Source organism: Sinohyriopsis cumingii, chromosome 1 (genome assembly GCF_028554795.1).
Source record: "Sinohyriopsis cumingii isolate HCF-2022 chromosome 1, ASM2855479v2, whole genome shotgun sequence".
NCBI lineage: Eukaryota > Metazoa > Mollusca > Bivalvia > Unionida > Unionidae > Sinohyriopsis > Sinohyriopsis cumingii.
The window spans coordinates 266,358-292,036 of record NC_142961.1 but is presented as its reverse complement, the minus strand read 5'-3'; the positions used below and the strand labels follow the sequence as shown (position 1 = coordinate 292,036).

Here is a 25,679-nt window from a genome sequence, read left to right as displayed (position 1 = left end):
CCCAACTGTTTAATGATTTAAGGCATGTTTATTTTTGGATGGTGGATGGTGAATATGGAGTTGAAAGAGATTGGAGGTTAAGAACCAGTGTGCACTACGTGAACGAACTAAAATTTGCCAGGGAGATGATAGAAGGATTAATTGAAGATGAAGTGAAGAGATTGAGAGGGCTAATAAATCCCCCTTATGTCAGAGTGGGGACATTAAAAGAGACCCTGGAGAAGGTAGAAGTAAGAAGGCTTTTGGAAGAGATAGAAAAAAGGTCAGAGTGGCCCTTTATCAAAAGGAGTGTTGAAAGATTGAAAAAAGGGGAAGAAAAGATGAGAAAGGTGATAGATGAAGAAGTGGAGAAAATAAAGGACATGTGGGCAAAAGATAGAAAAGAAGAAGAAAATAGAAAGAAAAAGGAAGAACTAGAGAAACTGAACGCTAACTGGATAAAAATCCAACAGAAGTTCCGAGCCATGGGTCACCCGGACTGGATACCGGAAAATGAAAAGAAGAAGAAGAAAGGAATGATGGAAAAAATAAGGGGATGGATAAAGAAGTGGACGAGTTAGAAGAAGAAGAAGAAACCCAAAGGCCCTTTTCAGGGCCACCCACATTTCTCGAAAAGAGATAGAGTTTCAATTGCCTACCCCATTTTTTCCCATGTTCAATTCCCCTTGTCCCTAGAATTGCTTTTTTCTCCCATGTTAAATTTCCCTTGTCCCTAGACAGTCCCACGATTTTTCCCCATGTTAAATTTACATAGTCCCTATACCGTCCCAGGGGTGTTTTTAATGATAAGTCCCATTGTCTCTGAATCGTCTCCCTTCACTACTACTATACTACTATTTTTCTAATTTAAGACTTAAACTTGTATGCATTTTTTATATTAATATTCAGAATAAACTTTAATTTACAGGGCGGAGTTCTTTGTCAGCAAACGTTGTAAAATCGAAGGCAATTAGTTTATGAAAATATAAACAAGAAAATAAATGTATGTGTGGATTAGCTCTGTTTCCTGCGCTTTCTCGTAATCAGGTCCGGAATCAAGCAGCTGTTGTGGCGGAATTATAGGTTACACGTCAACTAGTCACATGATCAAAGTTGAAGCCATGTTGGATTTCTATGTTTAAGTGACACCTACTTAGGCATCTGAGATAATTATTTTGACGTCTTTTTTCAGAACAGCTGTAATGGTTAAAGCCCGAACGGTGTAGGACCTTAAGTATGGCGCTGAAAAAAATGAAAGGGACCCTTGAAAGGGTTCTGGACAAAAATATGCAGGACCTAGTTCGGGGCATTCGGAACCACAAGGATAATGAAGTGAGTTGACACTGACAGTTACAGGAGCAATCAGATCAATAATGTCGATGATGGCCACTGGCATTGGTTGTAGTGGTCACCACGAGAGTGGATAAAGGTCGAATTTCGTTTTACTGCTGTCATAAAACTTGTTGGCAAATTGCAAAAGCACCATAACGATATGTTGTGAGCCGACCAAAACGAATTTCCTTTTCCTCTAGACTGTAGTCGGACTCTACATCCCCGTTTGTTTGTACCCCCCTACCGATTTCAAAAACGAGAACGTTTAATGTGATAAAAAGTGCACAAAAGTAAGTCAATTGAATCATTAATTTATAATTTCTAACCTGACTGACCAGAATGGCACTAATTCTGGCATCCCCTGCAACATTTCATGCTTAACGGACTTTACATACTAACACGGCGCCATATTGTGTACACTATAGGCTAGTTTATTTCCATCAGACAACATAATGACGTAGTTCATCCTGTTGGTAACTGCTGAATAATTGCATAAATTACATAACGTTGAGAATTTGGAATTATGTCTGTCTGCATATATGAACATAGAAATTAAACCGCTTGTTAAATCCACATGAAAAGCAAATTTGTAGTTGTCATTATTTTCCTTTGCTTGATTCTACATTGTAAATATCGGAAGCAGACGACTTATGTATGTACATCTCTAGCCGTGATACACCCCTTTGCTGAAAATGGACTTGTCCAGAAACTGGAAATGGATCCGAGCATGCCCGTCTGTTACACTGAAAACTTCCGTTAAGCATGAAACGCGCATAAGATGACGGTGTTAGGGCCACTCTACTCAGAGTCAGGTTAGAAACAATAAATCAATGAATGGATTGACTAAGTTCTTTGCACTTTTTATCACATTAAAGGATTCCATTATTTAAATCGGTAGGGGGGTACAAACAAACGGGTTTTTATTATCAGACTATTGTCCTACAATGTAAGACACATCACCTGATATTTTTGTTCGGGGTGGGGGTTGATGGGTCTTACTGCCTAACTAACGGCGCTGTGTAGCGTGTTTTGATGTCGACTAACAGTGTAACGAAAGTTAAATTTTCAGGAATATCACACACAACTGGCAACCAATAATGACGCTTTTCTACAAAGTAAAGTTATAATGTTTTTGTCAGACTTTACTTACCCTGATGTCTTTTCTCTAATAAATTCAAATTCTCACAAAAGATATGGACCTGTTTTCAAGTTTCATTGGCCTACATTTCAATTGCTGGAAAGCGATGAAAGCTGAGAATGCCAAAATTGGGTTAAGTTGAAATATTATTCTTTAACGAAACAAATAAAGATATATTATGCCCATTGGAACTGTAAATATACTTTGGCCTATCTTGACTACTGTCGCATTGTAACAAATTCAAATGTATGTCAGCGGAACACGAAAATGTGTCCATTTGCTAGTGTCTTATTTTCATTCCACCAGGATAAAGACAGCACAGGAAGTATATTAAATGCACATAAATTAGTGGAAGAGTGTTGATATAGATGGCCAAGTGTGTGAGATATTCCTGAAACTTTGACTAATTCCGATGTCCACCAACATTGGAACATGCTATACAAGGCCATAATTTGGGTATTAGGACATAATACTAAAACAAAAACAACATGTGCTATGTCTTATATTGTAGGACTAGGGGGTGATGGGTCTTGCAGCCTAACTATCAACACTGTGTAGCATGTTTTGATGTCAATTAACAGTGTAGTGAAAGTCAAATTTTCATAATTATCACACACACCTGGCAAACAATAACAATGCTTTTCTACAAAGTAAAGTTATAATGTTTTTGTTAGACTTTTCTTAGGCCATTATTTGGGTATTAAGACATAGCACTAAAACAAACACAACATGTACTATGTCTTACATTTTAGGACTACCTCTAGGCCAACATGTAGGTCTGCTTTTTTTCTTCTTTTTCTGACAGTGGAGACCAATGTTGTCAGGCCGTATTCCATACAGAAGTTTTACACTGTTAACCTCCCCATCAGTTCTGACTTATTGGATGCTTGCTAGTCATTAATAAATTTATGCGAATGGAAACAAAAATCCCTCTTCTCTTGACTTAATGGCATTAAAGCCTTCAGAACCTCACTTTTTAGTAATAATCCATGTCAGAACAGAACACCTATGTATACATCTATTAATGACTTTTTTTTTTAAATTGCTGATGCATGTGTGGAAAGCAACATCACCCCAAAGCAAGAATAACTGCTGGAAAAGCAAGGAGCATATCACACAACTGACTACTGCTTGGGAAGGAACTGTGGTTAGGTCTGGCTGCCACGACAGAATTTTGAGAGACAGAGATGGAGACAGGTGTGTTGAAACTTTGAGATCTAGAGAATGAAGATTTAAAAAAAAAAACGTTTATGCTAATAATAATAACAATAATAATAACAAATAGTATGTATGTATTATTATTATCATTATTATTTAGCATATCTTTACAGCTCATTCACGTTTTGATTTTTTAAAATTATTTATCGTTCTCTCAATCTCAAATTTCTGACACGTCTGTCTCTGTCTCTCAAAATTCTGCTGTGATGGCTAGACCTAACCACACTTCATCCCAAGCATTAGTCAGTTCCGTTGAGAACACTTGACCATCTTCTACAAATTAATACAAGTGATATGGTTCATAATCTCTTGCCTCCCCTCATTAACCATGCTGATATCTTAACCCAACATCATGTTCAACATAAAGGAGACATTCTAAATGTGTTCCATATGTATAATGAAGTATTTGACTTGTTTGATGACTACGTTTATTCAGAGTTTTTATTTTGATTTGTTTCTCTCCCTATATTGGGCAGGAAGTACATTGTGATCAATTTTTTTTTGTATCTATCCTGCTTCCACTCCCAGACTTGTTCTACATGAGATTTTATTTAGACAAGGAAACTGCATTATTTCTTACTGCTCCGGTGGCCTATTGGTTAGAGCGTCCACCTCGCATGCGGGAGGTCGTGGGTTCGATTCCTGGTCGAGTCATACCAAAGACTTACAAAAATGGTATTAACAATTGCCTTGCTTGGCGCTCAACATTAAGAGGTTAGTGTTACGACTGGTTGGCCTGGTGTCAGAATAATGTGACTGGGTGGGACATCATGCTACATGTCAGCGGCATGATGCCCCAGTGCTAGACATCACTATAAGCTGTCACACTGCAGACATCGTAGCGATATGACTGAAATTTTTTTAAAGCTACGTTAACAATCCAGATCTCGCACACACACACACATTATTTCTTCATTTTTTATGATACCTTTGTTCCTAGTTTAGGTCACAAATGAAATTGGTAGGAAAATGTTCTTTAAACATCCATATAGTGCCAAACAAAGGGCATAATGGCTAAAGCGAGTCCTGCAGCCGATGAAATGGAGCCTGCCTTAAATGACAACATTGAATAAGACTCAATGACAACTAGCAGGTCATCTGTTGGAAAGTATTTTTGTTGTCTTGTCATTGATGAGAATGGCATATAAATAGATGCTAAGTAATCTGCATAATGGAAATACAACCAGTATTCAGCACATAGAAAAGGGCACCACCTACCACTTTTAGATGTTCTAAATATGGAAAGAACGTCGAGGTATATGTGTCCATAATCCATCATATTGTAGGCTGTGCATCAGTACATGGCACAGATGTATGGTTTCACCCTAATCTGTTACCAGCTTTGTTTCCCTGCATTGACTTGTCTGCAATCTACAGTTACCAAACTTTGTGGGTGGCTTGTGATAGGACAAATCCAATTGATTTAGGGGTCAGAAACACTAGTAATGTTCGCTGACTGAAAAAAAAAATTTTTTGCATAACAACTTAAGTTTTTCACCACCTAATTACCAAACTTTGTGTTATTACTTGCACATGAGGTAAGGAAGAAATCTTCTGATTTGGGGGTCAAAAGGTCAAGTTATTGATCAGGGATGGTCCTGGCTTTTAAAAAGCTGTCGCCAAAAAAATCGCCAACCTGAATATTTTGTCGCCAATTTTCAAAAAGTGTCGCCAAAAACAGTAGTGTACATTTTTCCAAGTGTTAATTTAGTCTATTAATGTAACAGGCAATGAAAATTACAAAAGATGGATTAGTTAATATTTTAATTACAAGAAGCATTAACAAAATGTTACAAAGTGTTACATGAAGATCCGTCGCGATTTTAGGGCTGCCCACTTGTTGAATGCAGTTTCAAAGTCTAATTTTTCACATCTGTACATGCTGATTCTCATTAAATTCTCGAGAGATGAAATGCAGAGCTTATTTCTGATGTCAGTTTTTATGAAGTTCATCTTACTGAATCCACATTCACAGTCTACAGTGCTGACAGGTGACACCAGTAGTCTCTCAGCAGCCCCCCCCCCCCCCCGGGCTAGCTTCACAAAGCTTGTAGCGAATTGCTTCCTAAATCCCAAGAATGATCACTGAATGCTGTATAAATTTTCTCGACAAGAAAAATAGGATCTCCATTCCCACGAATGAAACTTACACGAGTCAACACCTGGCAATATTGGACCGTATATATAAGCATAAATTCACACCCAACTTAGGGATTCTTTCACTCCTGTATTTTGAGAAATAAATAATTATTATTAATTATGCAAAACTGTTTTTTTTTTTTTGCTATTTCTTGTTGCTGAGTTTAAGTCTCTGCAGCCGTAACACAGGACTGATGGCAAAAGGAAAAGATCAATGAGTAAAATGCTGCACTGGCGACAGATGTAATTGTGATTTAGATTGTTTCCATTTGCTTTGTATTTATACACAGTTGTCGGTACTTCAAAGCTTATCAGTTTTCTATGAAGGTTCAGCAAAACTATTGTATTGGTATATGTATAAAAAAAACAGAAGGATTAGCCATACAATTAATTGTGTCTGTTCTATTCGCGTCTTCAGAAGTCGGTCAGTTGTAGGTATAGTGCGGTAGCATGATTGACTGTATCGCAGCATACAGTACTCAGCCCAGATGTCAGCATAAGCAGATTATGATGTAACAATGCACTGTAAAGATGGGGTTGTCAATAAGAACAAAGGATCGTTTGTGTAACAGATTGATACCAATGCATTGCTTAGTCAAGTTTGTGGCTTCCTTTCGTTCTGCCTTTTAATTTATCCAGTCCAAATCCACGATTGTATGTACAAATTAAATAACCAAAAAGTATGTCGCCAAAAAAATCGCCAGATGGGATATTTTTGTCGCCAATAAGGAAAAAAAATCGCAATTTGCGACATTGGCGAAGCCCAGGACGATCCCTGTTGATTGAAATAAGAAAACTAGTTTCTGCACAGAAATTTAAGCTATATACCTAGGGGATTATTAAACATGGTATGTGTAAAATAGGAATATGCCATTCACAAAGGTCCTGTTAATTTTCAGTTCATGTACACAGCCCATTTTGTTCAGTTTGCACCAATGCAAATGTACTTAATTTAATCCTGTAACATTAGAAGCTGATTGTGCATGGAATATACAAATGTAAAGTCTGATACAAATTTTCAGATGATTAAAGGATCTAACGATGAATCAAAGAACTAAATAAAAGCCTAATTAATAAATTAAAGCCATATTAATGTATGGATCATAGCAAGGGAGATGGAGCAGATATGATCACACCTTCTATATGGTCCCCAGGTCATTTATGTGTTATATGACACACAAAAAAGCATAGAAGTTATTTAGTGATGCACCCGTTTATTGTAACAATTGAGCAGTCACACTACCTTGCTGAATTCCTGATGATGCATTTGGACTGTCAGGTTTTATTTTGATTACCGAATCAACATTTAATGTACATAAAATAATTAAATAACAAAAATGATGTTATTGAACCACCAGCTTCTCGTGAAAATATTGTTAGAATATTGTAAAGTTCATGGGATTTGGTTGCATGTTAAATTTAAACATTAAACAGACCAAAAACAAGGTGTGCAAGCCTTGGTGTTATGATCATGTGACCAATATTGTATTCTTGATGTTGACTGCTCTTTTAATTTATGAATCTCGTTCATACAATCCATGAAGTATAATGAAATATTGGAAAGAAATATGCCAAAGTTGTAAAATCAGTTATGAATATTGATTTTGGTTTGAGAAGCTAATGAACTATTAACTGCATACATGCATTGTGACTCTTTTCATGTCTCTCTAGTATTATGAGGTAAGTAAGTTCATTGAGATGGGTTTATGGTTTTCATTTTCTTAGAAAGTAGACTAGAATCCATTTCCCCTTAATGTACAACTTTTTTGCTTTTGTATATTTCTTGGCATAAATTATTATTATGTTAAAAATTTTCTATTTAACATTTAGTACTTATACATTTTATAAATATTTTGCATTATGTAAATTCACTCTCATGGTTTTATTGGTTGCTTTGAAATTTAATGTTAAAAGGTTTATTAAAATGTGATCCAACTGTTAATACAGTACATGGGCAGACAAGTTCTCAGAATCATGCTAGCCCATCTGACAACTTGACCGAAAGATATTGTTTCCCTGCAAAGCATCTTGGTAATGTTGATTTTTAAAAAATAAGTGATTGTGCAATTGTTCAAAATTTAGCATTGGACTTCTTGCTAGCTATGTGAAGATCAATGTCAAAGTTCAGTTTTGACTTTATGTAGACAGCCATTTTATTGATTGTGCATTGCGGCAAATATCTTTTTTTAATCCCTTAACAGTGGATGCTGGTTGTTTAGCTGGGTTTTGACTATAAAACACTAGGTTGCCCAGTTTTAAATATATGCACATCTTAAGTTGGTTGTAATGTTACGACTGTGCCCATCCCGTTGTGTGTCCATTAACATGCGCTAGTCAGCCAGTAACTTTGTAACAGTATAATATTGAGCCCAAGTATATATGGTCATGAATGTAATTTTGTGACTTGTACAGTTGACGGACACAGTAACTCCGCTGTTTGTTGGCCGTTATGCTTCCTGAATAAAATGCATATGTTGACATTGCACAATACATGATATAGTTCATATGGCATGTAAAAGTTTGTTGACAACTTGCACATTCATGTGATGTCACAGAGGATTGAATCATGGATAATACAACTTAGGATTGAGAGACTATTGATGCAACAAAGTGGTAAACCCTTTCTCCTGGTGTATTTATTACACATTTCTTTATCCTGGTGTATTTAGTACACCTTTCTTTATCCTGGTGTATTTATTACACATTTCTTTATCCTGGTGTATTTATTACACATTTCTTTATCCTGGTGCATTTATTACACATTTCTTTATCCTGGTGTATTTATTACACATTTCTTTATCCTGGTGCATTTATTACACATTTCTTTATCCTGGTGCATTTATTACACATTTTTGAGCCAGATATATTGAAGATGATCCAAATGAAGAAGTTGTGTCTAAATGTGCAATACTTGAATGAATTCATTGCTTAAACACCAAGTTGTTCTTTTCCTTTACTCGTACCAACATTTATATGTCTTATTTGAAATAAAAGTAATGAATGTTAAAGAAAAATAAAAGCTAAAATAAAACCTTTGTATTTTGATTTGATTGTCAATTTTTATTTCATGAGTCAGCACATTGCAAATAGGAAAAGAGCAACTATTATATTCTGATTTACACAACAATTTGTATGGTATGAATAACAGGTTCTGTTGATTAAATTCAGTAATTAGGAAGCAGCATACTACTTTCACATAAAGTTTTTCTTCAGAGTTGAAGGTACATGTATTTTGACTCAAAGCAGACTAGCATTTTATTGTGAAATTCTTTAAACTGTGTAAGGCAGGGTTCTCAAACACAGAGACTGCCAGGCCGTATCCTGTGGCCTGCAAATTGATTGGCATCACAAGGTGTCATGAGTGATAACAAAGGGTTGTGGCCCTTGGGCCATCGAAAATGCCCTCATGGGTGGTTTGAGTTTGAGACCACTGGTATAAAGATAAAAATTATGCTTAAACTCTGAATGACACAAATGTGAGTGAATTTTCAATAAATAAATATTATTGAATATTGTTAATGGATATGATACAGGAAATGGATATAGCTGTTATTTTTTGTTTTGCCCTACCACATCTGTGATAAAACAAATAGTTTTAAACCTTTTCTGGTCATATGCCTAGTGAAGTTTTTGCATTAGGTCAGTTTTTCGGGCAGTGCGGTGGTAAATCTGTGTTCCATGACAAGAAAGCGTATTCTTGATGAGAATATTCATTTCCATCCTTTGAGGCAGAAGCTTTTTTAGGCTCAGTTAAGATGCTTTTTGATCATTTACCACCAGAGAAAATCGTTAACATTTTAAAAGAATGTGGATTATTATATAATAAAGTTTGATCCTATACTTGAAGGGGTTTATTAGTTTTTACCTTTGTCTTTCAGTGTATATCCATATTTTAGAATTGTAACAGTTTTATTTTTTATTTTTTAAGACTGCATGTTTTGTATACTTGGAAGAGATTCTTTGAAGTTTTTATGCAGATTTTACCTTTATATTTTGATAACTCTTAGATTGGATGGTCCTCATGTATAATTAAAACCCATTGCATACCGTACACATATTTGTCCACACACTAGATTTAACTCGGTGTTAAAAATGTTTTTTATACTCTCTTTATTGCAGTACCATTTGATTTCCATCCTCTTCATATTTTGGAATATAGCCCCCATTACCAAAGTTCAGGTCAGGCTTGGCATGCCTACTAGGGCCAGCTTCTTGTTAGTGTTATAACTGTGTATTAAAGGGATAAACCATCTGTAATTTTTTTTTGTTTCTGTCCCTTCATCTTGTTAAAGTTTGTCATGACAGATTTATGTCCCTTGTACTTTACTAAAAATCTGACCATAATTGTTTTGTTTTATTCTTAATTAGAATCCACAAATAATTAAGATCCACAAGTAATTTTATTAAATTTGCATTGAATATATTTGCTGAATGTAAGTATACTTGTAATAAGCACTATTGTTTACTCCAGATAGGAGATGCCTGTATCTAATATACATTCTCTATCTGATCATAACATATCTGTGATAACCTTAGTTTATTTCCAGTACAACAGATAAATATGTCCAGGCCAGTTATCATACTGGTACACATGTATATCACAGTCATTTACCTGTAAAATAGGTTATAGTTTTATTCGAACTAGGGTATGAATATTTTACAACTGCGGTCAAATAAAAAATGTAAAAAAAAAGGATTCACAATGTCATGTCAAGTAATCTTTAAATCTGTGCACATACATACATACACTTAATTACCTCTGCACTAAATAATCTATACATACATTACAGATTAAAACATGTACCACAAAAAATATCCTCACATACAGTATATATATAGATATACACACACAAATAACTTTTATTTTAGTGTTAAGTCCTATCTGGCAAAGTTTCACGCATGTTTTGTTTTTTTGTTGCTGTACAATTGCTGACAAATTTTTACTCTTACACGTGTTTCTCATTTGCTTCAAGTATATATATATATATATATATATATATATATATATATATATATATATATATATATATGCACATGTATCTATATGGAAGTGTACATATTATGGAATGAACAGAATATGTCCTTGTAAGAAAGTAAAAGCTGCAAATAAAAGCCAATAAACTTGAAGCAAATGAGAAACACATGTAAGAGAAGAGTAAAAATTTGTCAGCAATTGTACAGCAACAAAAAAACAAAACATGCATGAAACTTTGCCATATAGGACTTAACACTAAAATAAAAGTTATTTGTATATTACACATTTGCATTTAATGCTATTCTGAATTATGATTAATTTATTAAAATCATTAAATGAACCAACTGTTGAATTTTTGGGATGCAAATTCCATAAACATGCTGAAGCTAACAAAAACTCCTTTTACCATACACTGTATCTTAAAATAATGAATCTTGGTATTCCTACCATATTTATATACATGAATGTATATTTAGTCTGTTTTGTGTGCAGATGGGTGAAAATGTGACTTATTAAAAATTCTGTTATTGGAATCATGATCTTTGTGTCCTGACCCCTCAAACTTACCTAACTTTTTGCAAATGTTTATCTGTGTGTAGTTTAGGCCAAGATCGCAGGTGGCAGAGTGGACTAAAGGACTTGCTTTTAATGATCACTGCCATCTCATCTCTTTCAACATGGGTTTTAGTCTAGGGCTCTACCAGTGTAGGTATGAGAGAAAGCTTGCCAATAGCTTTTTGTGGGTTGATGGTTCTTACAGGGGTTCTTCATCCACCAGTTATACTGGCTGCCATGTATAGCTTTTTTTGCATTGAGAAATACCATTAAGCCTAAAACAACAACTACAGTTTACATCAAAAGCAAAATTTCTAAAAATCTGATCACAAACTTGGGTTTTGAAACTTAATTTTCGTTCATAAAAAATTTTGTTTCAAATTTTTTTCCCTGCTTTGTTGAAACAGGTTTATCACTCAAATTTTCAGGAACAGGTTTGGTCATTGCCATATATATTGGTTCCCCCCACCCCAGTTGTAATGCCTATATTATATATACTGTTGTTCAACACTGACTGAACAGAACCATTTAAGCGTTTGGGATGGATGGTTTTGCTGTTTCATTTTCAATGAAACATAGTAATTCCTGTTTCATAGTTATTCAGATAAGGTCCTTTAAATATATGACTTGTTGTTTTACATTTTTTACTGTCTTTTAAAGAACGCCTTTACAGTTTTTCAGTGGTCACTCTTTATCCATGAAATTGAATGGTTTACGCCCAAGCTTTATAATAGGCGGATTAACACTGGCAGAATTCATCATCTTGAGTACATTACGATATCAATACCATTATACAAATTTAAGTTTTACTATTTTTGATGCCAGAATACAAGTGTTTATTGTTTAACATGTACAACTTTCCCCCTCCCTCACCTGTGTCTTGCATATCTATCCAGATATATAAGCAGTATTTCCTTAGATAACTGATTTGTCTGGATGTGGCTGTTATAGCTTTGAAGCTAGATTGACTTCCCCTGCTGTTTGTTATTTAGTTGTAAAGAAAAAGGTACATATTCTTAGTGATTGTACCATGTTATTTTGAAAGGTAATCTATTCATTATGGCAGTTAATGTTTTGCCAGTAAATTGTAGACTACAAGTCCAATAGGTGGTAGAGTAGTTTTAGCCTATTATTTGCAAATATCAGAGATTGTTATAGCATAGAGGAATGGATGCATATTGACAGTAAATAAATTAACTACATAGTAAGCAAAATTCATGCTTTCTGTGATACCTCTGTTCAGTGCCCTGTGAAATCTTTCGAGGGAAAAACAGTTTTCATTATGATGCTGGTTGAACTCTGTGTGTGTGTGTGTGTGTGTGCTATTCAATTTGGCATCGTTAGTAGTTACTGCTTTTGCAAGTAAGAACAATAACATATGAATGTAAATTTTGATGCATGCATAATAGCTCGGTGGGATTCAGAAATGAATGAACTGGGCTAATATGCAGAACTTTCAGTATTGAGAATAGTTGTTATGAGTTTAATGCCATTCTTCAGCACATTATATCTTGTGACCATTACATGTCATGGAGTAAGAACCACCGACCTACAAGAAGCTACTTTGGTTTGGTTTTGTTGGTTTAACACCATTTTTCAGTACATGATTGATCATAGATGGCAGCCAGTATATTCTGTGAAGGCATAATCCTTGAATACCACTGATCCATGGGAAACTACTGGCAACATTTGTCACATACCCACATTGGCCAAGCAGAGACTCAATCTCATGCAGACAGAGGTGAAATGTCAGTCACTTTTTGAGTGCCTGAGATCGCTTAGGCACCCAGCCCCCTGAGAACAATGGGTTTGAACATGCATGAGTTCAGTTTTGTGCTCAGGCAATTTCATGATGGTCTTTATTGATTAGCTGAAAATGGATACTCCATCTCAGACTGCAGCTCAGAGTTGTTATTATCATGATCTGGCCTTCAAAGGTTGAAATGTATTTTACTTAAATAGATATAATGGTTTATTCACTAACAGCATCTCTGTCCTTTTTGCAGGCCAAGTATGTGGCTGAGTGTATAGATGAGATCAAACAAGAGCTGCGACAGGACAATATTGCAGTGAAGGCAAATGCAGTCAGCAAGCTCGCCTATGTAAGTCTAGTGAAAATCAGTTTAATTGGAGGTTCAGTGGGGTCTGGGGAATAATTGTAAAGAAAGGTAAGTGAGATTTGGCAAAAATTTGGTAGTTCAGGATGTTGACATAACTGTATAAAATGTTATGAAGAAATTGTTTATGGGCATTTACCAAATGACAGCATATGAGGTACATGACCACGATATATATAGTACAATGGATTTAGTAGTTTGCTAAATTTCAACTCAAAATGAAATGTTATAATTGTCATGTTGAATTTTTTTAGTTGTAATTGTCATTTTAAAAGAAACTTCACCATATCTCATGTATTGAAAATGTAATAGTAAATTTGATTTTGGAATACTGGTTGCATACTGAAATTTACCCTCATCATGCACATTAGGTTATTGTACAAATATAATAATGCACTTATTGTGGTTCCCAACCTTTTTGGGTCATGAACTAAAATATACTTTTTTATGAGCCTCATGACCCCATTTCCAACATTGTGATAGGTTTTGCCACCCTAAACAAATCCTGGCAACCCTCCAGAACATCCTCGTTAACTTTGGGTTACATCCTGGGGGTTGGGAACCACAGTTCTAATGCATGATAATAAGACTCATACATATATTGCTATTTTTGTATGGTAAGCATTTCCTAGTCACAAGTACAACTTATACTTTCAAAACAAATGGAAATGGCAGCATATTTTAATCCACTTGTCAGTCAGTCTGCCCAACACTTTTGTTTACTTAATATTCCCTGAACTATTTGGATGTCATCATGCAACTTGATGTGTACTAGTATCACAACAAGAATGTCTGTCAAACTGGAATAAGCTGGTGTTATATTATTGCTTTTAGAACCTGAGTTGTTCCTTAAGCACTTGATTACTTACATTTCTAGTATATTTATAGAATAGAAGAAAAGTCATTATATTACATGTCAGATAATAAAGTACATATCTTTTTCAGCTTCAAATGCTGGGTTATGATATCAGCTGGGCAGCCTTTAATATCATTGAAGTGATGAGCTCCACAAAGTTCACATTTAAGGTAATTAATTTTTTTGAGATAATTATCGTTGATCTAGTGGAGAGGGAAGACTTTCATTAGTTCTGATTACATTGATGAAGATGATGATGGTGATTATGATTGTTGATAACAATAAAATTTATGATGTAATAATTATTATATAAAAAGAATTATTCTGCAGAAAAGGTACATAATAGTGCTTGCCACCTTAAGTGGCATTAGTGACAGGATTTGTCATCAGTTAGATAGCTTTCCAAGTAGTTTCCTTGTGTACAGTTTTTCATGGAATAGGTAGCACATGTTGAATAACGTACTAATCGTACTACTGTTGAATCTGCACAGGTTGTATGTATAATGGATATTTCGCAAAGTATAGTTCTTAAACTTAAATATTCCTACCTTGTCTCTTCTTTTATAATCTGACTTGTAAAGAAATTCAAAAAAATGTCTGAAGTGTAGGTAAGGGTTGTTACAGTAAGATATACGTGGGACCCAGGAAAAGCACTTTTTAATGTGGATTAGTCATTCATAGATACAATCTGGAAATTTGTATTGCTTCTATATGAACTCTTTAAATATATCGAGTGCCCTATAGTACTCACCCATAGATGCAGTTAACAATTCTCTTGTCATTTCAGTATTAATTCTGTAAAATCATATATTTAAAAAAAAACCTGTCTTCTCTAGGTACCATGTATATTTAAATGGAACAGCCCTTAAGATTTCTTTGAAAGTTAGAGCAGCTTTTCTAAAATTAATGTAATCCTTGTTTCGCATCCATAAAAGAATGTTCAAAAGAAATATTTTAGATGTTAAAATGTTTCTTACGTTGAAAATTGCCCTGGCTGATCTTTTTTGTGTGCTCTTAATCTCTGCATGTAAGAACAATCATGGAAGAATTCCCTCCTACTCATCTTTTTTCCTTTTGTGCCATCTTCATTACCATTTCTCTCACTTCAGAAGAAATATTAAGAGAAAAGAAACCCACTTTATTAAAGATTATCTTAAAAACATGTATCTTGTTTTTCTTTAGTAATATTGGCTTGATAGATGTGTAGGTGACATGTAAGCTTACTTTTATCTGATGTGCTCAGTTTGTTACATTCTTTCTTCATTTCAGAGGATTGGCTATTTAGCAGCATCTCAGTGCTTTAATGAAAATACAGATGTGCTGATGCTAACAACCAACATGATCAGAAAGGTATGTTTCCTGACATCTTAGTACTACTAAGCACATACATATTTATCATATAATTGGCATAGCTTTATTGTGTATGATGTCCATCAGATAGTGACTTTTTATGCAAGTTTTTGCCTTAAGTGGAGTCTTTAGTTCTGTTGAGTCAGCATCTTTATATGTTGTTATAGAAGGTCTATTCATTAAAGTTTTCACAAGGAAATAATATTTCAAAAATTGTCTTGACATATACGGATACTAACAATTTGAATTGTGGAAATGAAATTAATGTCGTGATAACTCAATTGTAAATGTTTGTAATCCTTACGTTAATTAATAGTAAACTTTACATTACTGGAATTATTGATGTGTCACATGTCAGAAATTAGAGAAAGTAGGTTGAAAGTTTTAGGTCCTTCCATAGCAAGAGCTATTGGGACACATAAGTTATATAAGAATTAGAGAGTGATATTCCTTGTCTCTGTTTCTTCAGGATACTGTTTTTCAGGTTTTTAAAATTTAAAGTATAATCACATGAAGGTTATTGTAGAATTTGGAAAAAGGTTAATTACAGTAAAGACATTTTTTTCAATTGGAAATGTTAGATGCATTGATTTGTCATAAAAAGTGAGTCTTAAGTTTTCATTGATAATTATTGCATGTCATATGTTTTTATTCGTCTCACACAGGACCTAAGCAGCCAGAATATATATGATGCTGGAGTAGCCCTAAATGGTTTATCATGTTTCATCACCCCAGACTTGGCAAGAGACTTGGCCAATGACTTGATGACATTGGTAAGGATTTTATGGTTGACTTGCCCATTAGAAAATAAGATTCTTCTGAAATGAAGATACCATTTTCCACTTCAGGATGAAGTTGTAGCACTTTAGAGATGTGGCATTTTTACCCGTTACATATTTGCACAGATTTGATATCCACCGTTTTCAAACATGGGTGAGACAGTGTTGTTGTTAACAATGAACTCACTGAAAACAGTATGTAAACAAGACTTCACACCAGCTAAAGTAATTAAAAATTCACTAAACTACAAACTAAATGGTATACACATTTCATGGGAATAATAGCTTGCCTTTTACATAAATATTTGTACTAGTCAGGTACATGTCTCTGTACATGAGCAGTGCTAATTTGGCAAGTACCACATGTTGAAAAACTGGTGCTCTTTTTTCCAGAGGATACCATGTTTTGTTATAACCTGTATATGTCACCAGATCTTTGTAGGTCTTATAGTTGCCATATAGAAATTACATATGTTTTGAAACTTATTTTTGGGAAACCCATTATCATTGTTCTAGGCAAGACAGTACATGTGTCTGATGTGAACAGAGGACATTCATGTTTTTTTCTAATGTTCTTTCTTGTTTCTTATACAGGACTGTCAAAACTTTTTCAGAATTAATTAGAAACTTATTCTTGTACTTTAGAAGGTTTAATTTTGGTGGAAGATTTCAGGTGAAGCATATGACATACACATATATAAGCGGATATATAATTAGTGAGCTTCTTGGGTATGCCTTCAGATAAGGAGCACATTTTCTGTTAGTGTCTTGTCTTTGTAGTTTACTTGTTGTACTTTCATATCACCTTGAGAGCACATGTAATGAAGGTTGTACTATTATATTGTACATACCTCTTAGCATCAGAAATTACAAGCTGAGAAGTCAGTCATGCATAATGTTAAGATCCATTGAATATTTTTCTCAATTTGGTTGTGCTGTTTAGGGTTAAGGGTCTGACATAACAAGGGCAGCAAGTACACATTCATAGTTCAAGTGTTAAATTTTCTTATTTTTCACACAATTGTACAAGTCGTCTTAACTGTCAGTCTTTGGAGATGCTGGTAGTAATTTGTGGAAACATCTGTTCTTTACCCACTTACCTTACATTCATGAAAACACCAAGGAATTGGACTGCAAACCAAATTGATGCAGAGGTATCTCAAGCATTTGTGATTCATCAACTAATTTTCATCAATTATCTTTTAGATGACATCAACTCGTCCATACCTGAGGAAGAAGGCTGTACTAATCATGTACAAAGTGTTTCTAAAGTTCCCAGAGGCACTTCGACCAGCTTTTCCAAGATTGAAAGAAAAATTGGAAGATGCAGACCCTGGTAGAGTTTCTCTCTGATTGTTAGAAATATGTTAGATTTCATATGCACACACAATGTACTCTTTTTTTGTCTTTCACGTGCAGAAATCACCCAGAGTAATATTATAGACTATTATTGACTACCTAAGTTTTGAAAGCAGGTACCCATCAGTACCATGGTATCAAAAGTGAATTTTGATCTTTAGAATTTAGGTGATCTGAAAATGTCACATCAAAAGGCAGGCTGAAAATCGTGGAATACTAATTTATGTCGGAATTACTTAGAAAAGCATTTTCTAGGCAGAAGTGTCCTGAAAATAGTCCAATAAATTAATGAAAGAATCTAATTTTGGTAAGGTTTTTGGCTTCAGCTTCATAAAGCAGGCAGCTGCTAAGTTAGTGTTACACCTTAAGTGCAAATCACTTAAATGTCAATGTTTCATAGTAGGTCAAATTTTAAAACAGGTCTTGCTTGCTTATATAAGTTTTGATAGCACTAGCTTTGATTGTAGTTTGTGATATTCAGAAGTATTTGTTGCAGGTGTCCAGTCAGCAGCAGTGAATGTCATCTGTGAGCTAGCCAGGAAAAATCCCAAGAACTACTTGTCTTTAGCTCCTCTCTTTTTCAAATTGATGACATCATCTTCTAATAACTGGGTTCTAATCAAAATCATCAAGTTGGTGAGTAATGAGCTCAAAGAAATTTTCTAAAACTCTTACCTGTTTCTTCAGGATGCAAATTGTAGTCTGTCTTCTAGATGATAAGATGTTTTAGTTTTTGTTGAATAATATGGAAGCAGATATGCATTGGTGCTTTTTATGTTATGTTGATTTCAAAATGGTATAGATCAAGACACATACTGTCACCTTTAAGCTCTTGCTTAACTGATGCTGGCATTGCATTAGGATAGACTGTGATATGGCAGAGTATGAAGGCTTTGAATTGTTATAATCATATAGTCATCAAGATGTAAGAGGTTCAAGTAAATTGTCTTGAAAGGGAATTGAACTGAATGTCTAGTAACCGTTTTCAGCAGTCTGCATGATATACATGTGCAAATTATAGTTATTTTATAGAATGTGGTCTTAGTTGCTTTGCAAATTAAATAAATATGACTTTAATGAAATTAAAAACAAACAAATTGATTTTTCATTTTGAATAGTTTATTGAGGCTAATGCAGACCTGCCAACCTTTATGATTTTTCTATACGTTTTTAAAAAAATGACCCTTAAAATATAGACCTACGTAATAAAAGCAAAAACTATGGAATATGATTGTTGCTGGAAAAATACGGATAATTGGTTCATTCATGTTTGATTTGGATCAGGGTATCATATTAAAATTAGTGGAGTTAATCAGAGAACCAGTTTAAACAGTACCTCAGATGCTTTAGCTGCATATATGTTTTTATGCAAAGCATCTGCACGATCTATCTGTTGATTGTAGAATTTGAAAAGAAAATGGCATCCATTAAGTGATGCATGTTGAAGATGAAAGGGAAAATAAGCTTCATAAAGTGTTAATAATCAGTACAGAATAATAAAAAGGAATATTCAGATTCTTGTGAATAAAAGCAGGAAGGGACACAGTTTCATTTATTGGACATTTTATGTCAAGTTGAGTATGTCTTTTGGTTGGGAGATATGATCCTAGGGGCCCTGCAACAATGGATCAAAATAATATTGATAAAATGTATTAGGAGATAATTTGTGAGGGGGGACCCAAGATTTCGACTGCCTAAGGGCCTCCATGCTGTTTAATCTGGCTCTGCATTAGCCACAGAGTTAAAGCATGATTTTCATCAATTGAATTCTCGCTATAATTGTTTTATTTATTTGTTCTAGTTCAGTGCATTGACACCTTTAGAGCCAAGGCTGGGGAAGAAATTGATTGAACCTTTAACAAATCTTATTCACAGGTGGGTGTTTGCTAACTTTTTTTTTCTTCACAACAATATTTGTTAATGAGGAATATTTTTATATTTTATTTAAATCATAAAATGGGACAAGTTCACACCATGTACAGATTTATTGAGATAACTGCAGACTTTTATTTAAAGATTTTGATATTGTATTGTTTATATTTAATCCATCAATTTAAGACAGTTTTCACGTCATAGATATACTGAATGTATTAAATTCATAAAGATTACTTGAAACTGCAGTATTGTGATTGGCTGAATTAATATACTATAATTACAGTGATAAAGCTGCTAAAGGGTACATGTTGCATGGTCCATGTTCAATCATTTTTGACTTGAGTTTTGTGCCTTGTGTTCATTCTCTTTTACCAAATATAGTTCACATTTCTCATCATAATAACAAACTTGACGGTCTTAATAAAGCTAGTAAGAAAGCATTAATCCACTGGCACTTTAGGCAATTTTTATTTAGTCAGGAGAGGGAACTGACAGGTCAATGATTATACTTGTTAGTTATCTCCCTTAGATATTCCTTTATTTGTAGTAAAATGCTTTTTACCTGAAATAAATTACCCCAATAATTGCTTCATTTGTAGTAAAATGCTTTTTACCTGAAATAAATTACCCCAGTAATTGCTTCATTTGTAGTAAAATGCTATTTACCTGAACCAAATTACCCCAGTAATTGCTTCATTTGTAGTAAAATGCTTTTTACCTGAACTAAATTACCACAGTAATTGCTTCATTTATAGTAAAGTGCTTTTTACCTGAAATAAATTACCCCAGTAATTGCTTCATTTGTAGTAAAATGCTTTTTACCTGAAATAAATTACCCCAGTAATTGCTTCATTTGTAGTAAAGTGCTTTTTACCTGAAATAAATTACCCCAGTAATTGCTTCATTTGTAGTAAAATGCTTTTTACCTGAAATAAATACTCCACTAATTGCTTCATTTGTAGTAAAAATGCTTTTTACCTGAAATAAATACTCCCGTAATTGCTTCATTTGTAGTAAAATGCTTTTTACCTGAAATAAATACACAGTAATTGCTTCACTTGTGGTAAAATGCTTTTTACCTGAAATAAAAACACAGTAATTGCTCAAATAATGACGCAGATATTAATTTAAAATCCTCAGGATAAATAAAATGTTTTTAGAAAAATAAAGATATTTTTAGAGCAATATGTTTATATAGTTAAAAAGACCATGAAATGCAAAATCTCCCTAGTTATATTCTTCCATTTGTCCTTGTAAATTAGTAGAATTGCAACCCACCAAGCTATCAGTATTGGCAATACTTGGTTTAAGAAGAAGAACACAATTTCAGTAATGGTAGTAATGCCACTGGTATGGACAGCCTCACAGGTAGTCCTTAAACTTTATGATTACTCTCAGTAATAGATTAGTTTTCAGCTAGCCAATTTGTGTTTGGTGTGTAAATTAAAGATTTCATTCTATTTGTGTGCTCCCCATGTCTCGATTATGTAGGAACAGTGTTAAAGTTTGAGCAACTTTATTTTGATAGGGTGATGTGGCTTGCCACCACATCTAATGAAATTCACAGACCCTAAGCACTGAAATATCTGTATGATTCACCAAAATATAGATAGGGTTAACACATTGGAACTTTGGCTAGCAAAGATGATGTTTCACTAACTGTCACACAGCAGATATAGAAGCAATATGACTGAAAAACTGTTAAAGGTACGTTAAAAATCCAAATCACACATACACACACACTCCTTCTATGTAAGAAGATGAACCGGGTTGGTGTCAGATCACAATGAAGACATTAAGAATGGTAACGAAAATACGATTTATTTATAGATAACTGAAATGTTGAAAGACCCTGGACCAAACTCGTGCACAACAAATCCAAATATTGGATATTTAACAATGATGCACACTGAGCTAAATAAATGATATGAATAATGCAGTTCCAGACTAGAATGAGTTGCATTTTAAACAAAATAAATGATTATCAAAAATTAAATGCAAAGAAACAGATTATTGACTGTTCAAACAAAGTGATTTCACTCAAATAATGATAAAATGATTCCCACAAACAATGACGAAATTTCCAATCAAATTTCGATAAAGTTTTAACTCAAACAGTGATAAACGATTTGTAAATCTGTACACATTTTCACTCAAATGGTGATAAAGAACTAGTTTTCACTCAAATGATAATTACAAGTTTTCGCTTAAATAGTGATAAATGATTGTAAAAATTGGGATATGTATCTTGTGGCATCCAATTCATCACCACAAGGTATTTCAGCCCCACCACTCTGCCAGATGGTCTAGGAGCCACCACAAATGGTCCACCCCTCCTGGTCTGCCTAAGGATCCATACAACCTCTTGTTCCCTGCAGACCTATTGGTCTTGTAGCCTTGGTCCCTAACCACGAGATAACCATTGTCTTCTTCCGAGCCAACGTCACCAATGATAGAAGCACAGTGGGTATATTCCAACCCAAATTAGAACCACTGCTAAACAACACTCAGTATGGTGCAAACACAAAGATATAGCTTAGCTCTATCACTCCTTCACCCCTTTCACAGCTCTACAGCTGACGATATCCTGTTGTAAAGTGGACCGCTCACTGACAAGACAAGTATTGCGATGCATGGCTTGTGTGCTCAAGGTGTATCGGTTTTCCCATTGTAAGTACTTTGCTCATGCAGCATAGAGTGAACTGAACTTACTCCATCAACATAATGAATAATATAGATAAACCAGCCCAAGGTGATGCTGTATATAGAAACAAAACCCAAGTACATTCTATAATATGTAAACCATAAATGTACACAGTTCCATGACATACTAAATGGATACCCATAGACTTACGAAGTACAGAAGAAAAGATATACAGTAAACTCTATTTTAGAATTAACTACTATTTGTTATGAAGGAGATGGCACAGCGTCTTCAGGGGCTGTATGCAATGTGCATTCATTTATGTTTGTGGGTATCAGTTTTTGTGGATTTCTGAAAAAAAGATATCGCTTGTTATTGTTTGAAAAAATTACATTTCATTAGGTTTTTAATGTCAAGTTTTGCAGCAACAGTAGAATGTACTGACTCTGGTACCTCACAAAAAAAATCTTGAATTTGCACTAATAGTTTTAATCTATTATTATGAAATTTATATATACCAATTTCATTTTCCTTGAGGTTCAGTTATATCCCAAGTTTACTGTAAATAAATTCAAGACAGGGGAGACAATTCCACCAACAATCGGTATGATGTGGATTATGGGTATTGCTTTCAGCCATTACCTTGCATTTAGTAGCTAAATACAGCATATACAAAGATGTAGGAGCAATAATTTGGTAAAGTTGCTTAAAGATATTATATTATGGATTTCTTTCCCCTTTAGATTCAGAAATTTATAGTGGGGCAAAGAAGTTGTTACTAGTATTTTTGAGAAAAACAAAAATATTTTTATATTGAGATGTGTGCATGTGCTATTAGATTAAATATATTTTTATCTTTGCAGTACCTCAGCTATGTCATTGTTGTATGAATGTATCAACACAGTTATAGCAGGTAAGTATCAGCTTGCCTCAGATGTGTTTTTTAGTTGGGAAAACAAACTTTGAAAAGTATGAATCCTTAACTGCCAGCAGATTGAGTTTAAACATATTGGGCACATGCCAAGACAGCAATCTGGAAATCATTGTTATTTGTAACTCTGTGGATGAAAACTTTGGTCAGACATACTAAAACTGAGAATGTCTAAAGGATAGAAGTTATTCACTATATTGGAAATGATAATGAAATTGAATGTGTGTAAATTCTGGTGCTTGGACACATCGTGAAGTGGTAGATCTTTGTTTATGCTATTTGAAGCTGATCCATTCGAACCTGATGTAGATAGCCTTAACTTCATCATACTCATTTTGTGATTGGACAAAGATGTAAATATAGTTCAGTATGAAAGTTGAGTGGTTTACTTGTAACCTTTTTTTTGTTTATTTACTATTGACAAGGATAAACTCCCAAATTTTTAAAGACTATAGTTGTTATTATTAAATTTTAAATCAAAGAAAATTATTGAGATTTCATGAAACTGGGCCCAGAATTGTGCAAGAAAAACCAGAGTCTGAGGAGTCATGTCTTAAGGACACATTACATTAATGCAAGTACAAACTGTGATAAATTATTTACATATACTTAGTTTCCCATCCATTTTAATTGTTGTCTATAAAGTTTCCTTAATAATTGATTTCTAGTTTAGAGAAGGTTTAAATTGCTGAAATGGTAATAATGAAAACAGTTAATTGCTCCTAATGTGAAAATACAGTATAACCAACAGAATTACAAATGGTATGGTTATTTAAATGGAGGTGGGGGCAGCTTCATTATGTATTGTAACTACTGTTATAATATAAGATCGTTATAAGGGATAACTAGGATAATTCTGTATATGTATAACTTCATTAACATAAGAATGAGCTGAGAGCTTTGAATTTGCAAGCACAGAACTTACCTTCACAGTTAAGAGTACATTTTTCTTGCTGGAGCTACTTATACAGTTTGCCAAGAGTTAAATATTTGCTTATTAAGCTACTTATACAGTTTACCAAGAGTTAAATATTTGTTTATTAAGCTTTTCTGTAAAATTCAGATTGAAGTTCATCTATTTGGAAAATGTATATTAAGTCATTTTAGAATTTTTTAAAAGTTTTAAGGACAGATTTAGTTTATTCTAAAAGAATATTTACATGTTAAATTAATTTTGTCTAAAGATTTAATCAATTTCCTACAGTGTATTTATCTTGTAGTTTTTCGAATGACTTTCTCTTGATGATTTGCAAAATGTAAGGTTTTAATAATAATTGTAAAACTATTAACATTTTTTTCTTCATCCTTAAGAATCATTAATGATTCTGTTTGCTAGAATCTAGATGGACTTTTGGTTGTGTGTCAGTATCTGTGTAATTTGTTTAATTGTAGAAGGGCTTTGTTTTTGTGCATAGGTACATGTGTCTGCACATTATGTCCATCTGTTTTGGCAAAATGCCAAAACTATTAAACTTTGAGTCATGCAGTGTTATGCAATTTATCATGGTTATAAATGGATATCCTAATTAGATTTGCATGCCATTATATCACATGTTTAATTGTTGATACATTTTAAAGCTTTTTGGATGTGCACTTTTTGACAAAAACCTATGCATGATTTGACCACTTGAGATAGACAAATGAAGTTTGGTTTGCACTTTTGCATGTGTAGTTGACCTGATTATATTTTCATTCCATTAAACTAATATTTAAAATTTTCAATATTTATTTTTATTTTACTTGGACATTTTGTTTCACATGCAATGAATGTCACAGAAAGGTGAGATGTAATGGTCGTAGTGTCCATCTGTCCAACTGGCATCAGGGGCCCCAGGAGGCACATGTCTTTACAGATAACTCTCATCTCACCATTGTTTATATGTGTTCGAGTCTAGGCTCACGCAATGTAGGTATTTGAGAAAGCATGCCAGTGGTTTCCCATGGGTTGGTGGTTTTTCTTGTGGGATTCTTCCTCCACCAGATATGCTGGCTGCCATATATGGCTTACCATGTGTTGCAGAATGACATTAATACCCACAAGTGGGAAGAAAACTCTAAAATACTGATTCTTTAAGTGAAACTTGCTATTGAACATAAAATAAGAGTGACTTGTATTTAATGTGTTTGCAGTAGATATGATGTAAATTTTAGAGAATAGAGAATGCATCTGCTCAGATTTGCCATACAATTTTAACTGAAAATATCATTAAAAATTTGTTTCCAGATAATATTTGCCATTTGTCTAAATGTCATTTATCTGCTTACATAATGATGGTCACTGAAGATTTGTTTAATTGAGAATCTTTGATTTGGATAAAAATCCATGGGTGCTAAAGTTCTTATTTATGGTCAGTTTAATAGATACTTTGAATTCATATATTTTTATGGGTAGCAGTTTACATGGTTTGATGAAAAATTAATATTTTTTTGTG

General features: G+C 33.9%; 1 protein-coding gene across 3 annotated transcripts in view; it reads left to right on the top strand.

Moving 5' to 3' along the window:
* Positions 1-1,087: 1,087 nt before the first annotated feature.
* Positions 1,088-25,679, top strand: part of LOC149806300 (AP-3 complex subunit delta-1-like) — a 113,247-nt gene continuing 88,655 nt past the window's right edge. For all 3 annotated transcript variants that reach the window (XM_089951330.1, XM_089951325.1, XM_089951317.1), the window contains exons 1-9: positions 1,088-1,311; positions 13,343-13,438; positions 14,399-14,479; positions 15,579-15,659; positions 16,325-16,432; positions 17,645-17,774; positions 18,294-18,433; positions 19,599-19,672; positions 23,180-23,229. In XM_089951330.1, coding sequence (XP_089807456.1) covers positions 1,216-1,311; positions 13,343-13,438; positions 14,399-14,479; positions 15,579-15,659; positions 16,325-16,432; positions 17,645-17,774; positions 18,294-18,433; positions 19,599-19,672; positions 23,180-23,229 — 856 coding nt within the window. In that variant the 5' untranslated portion in view covers positions 1,088-1,215. The remainder of the gene's footprint in view (positions 1,312-13,342; positions 13,439-14,398; positions 14,480-15,578; positions 15,660-16,324; positions 16,433-17,644; positions 17,775-18,293; positions 18,434-19,598; positions 19,673-23,179; positions 23,230-25,679) is intronic.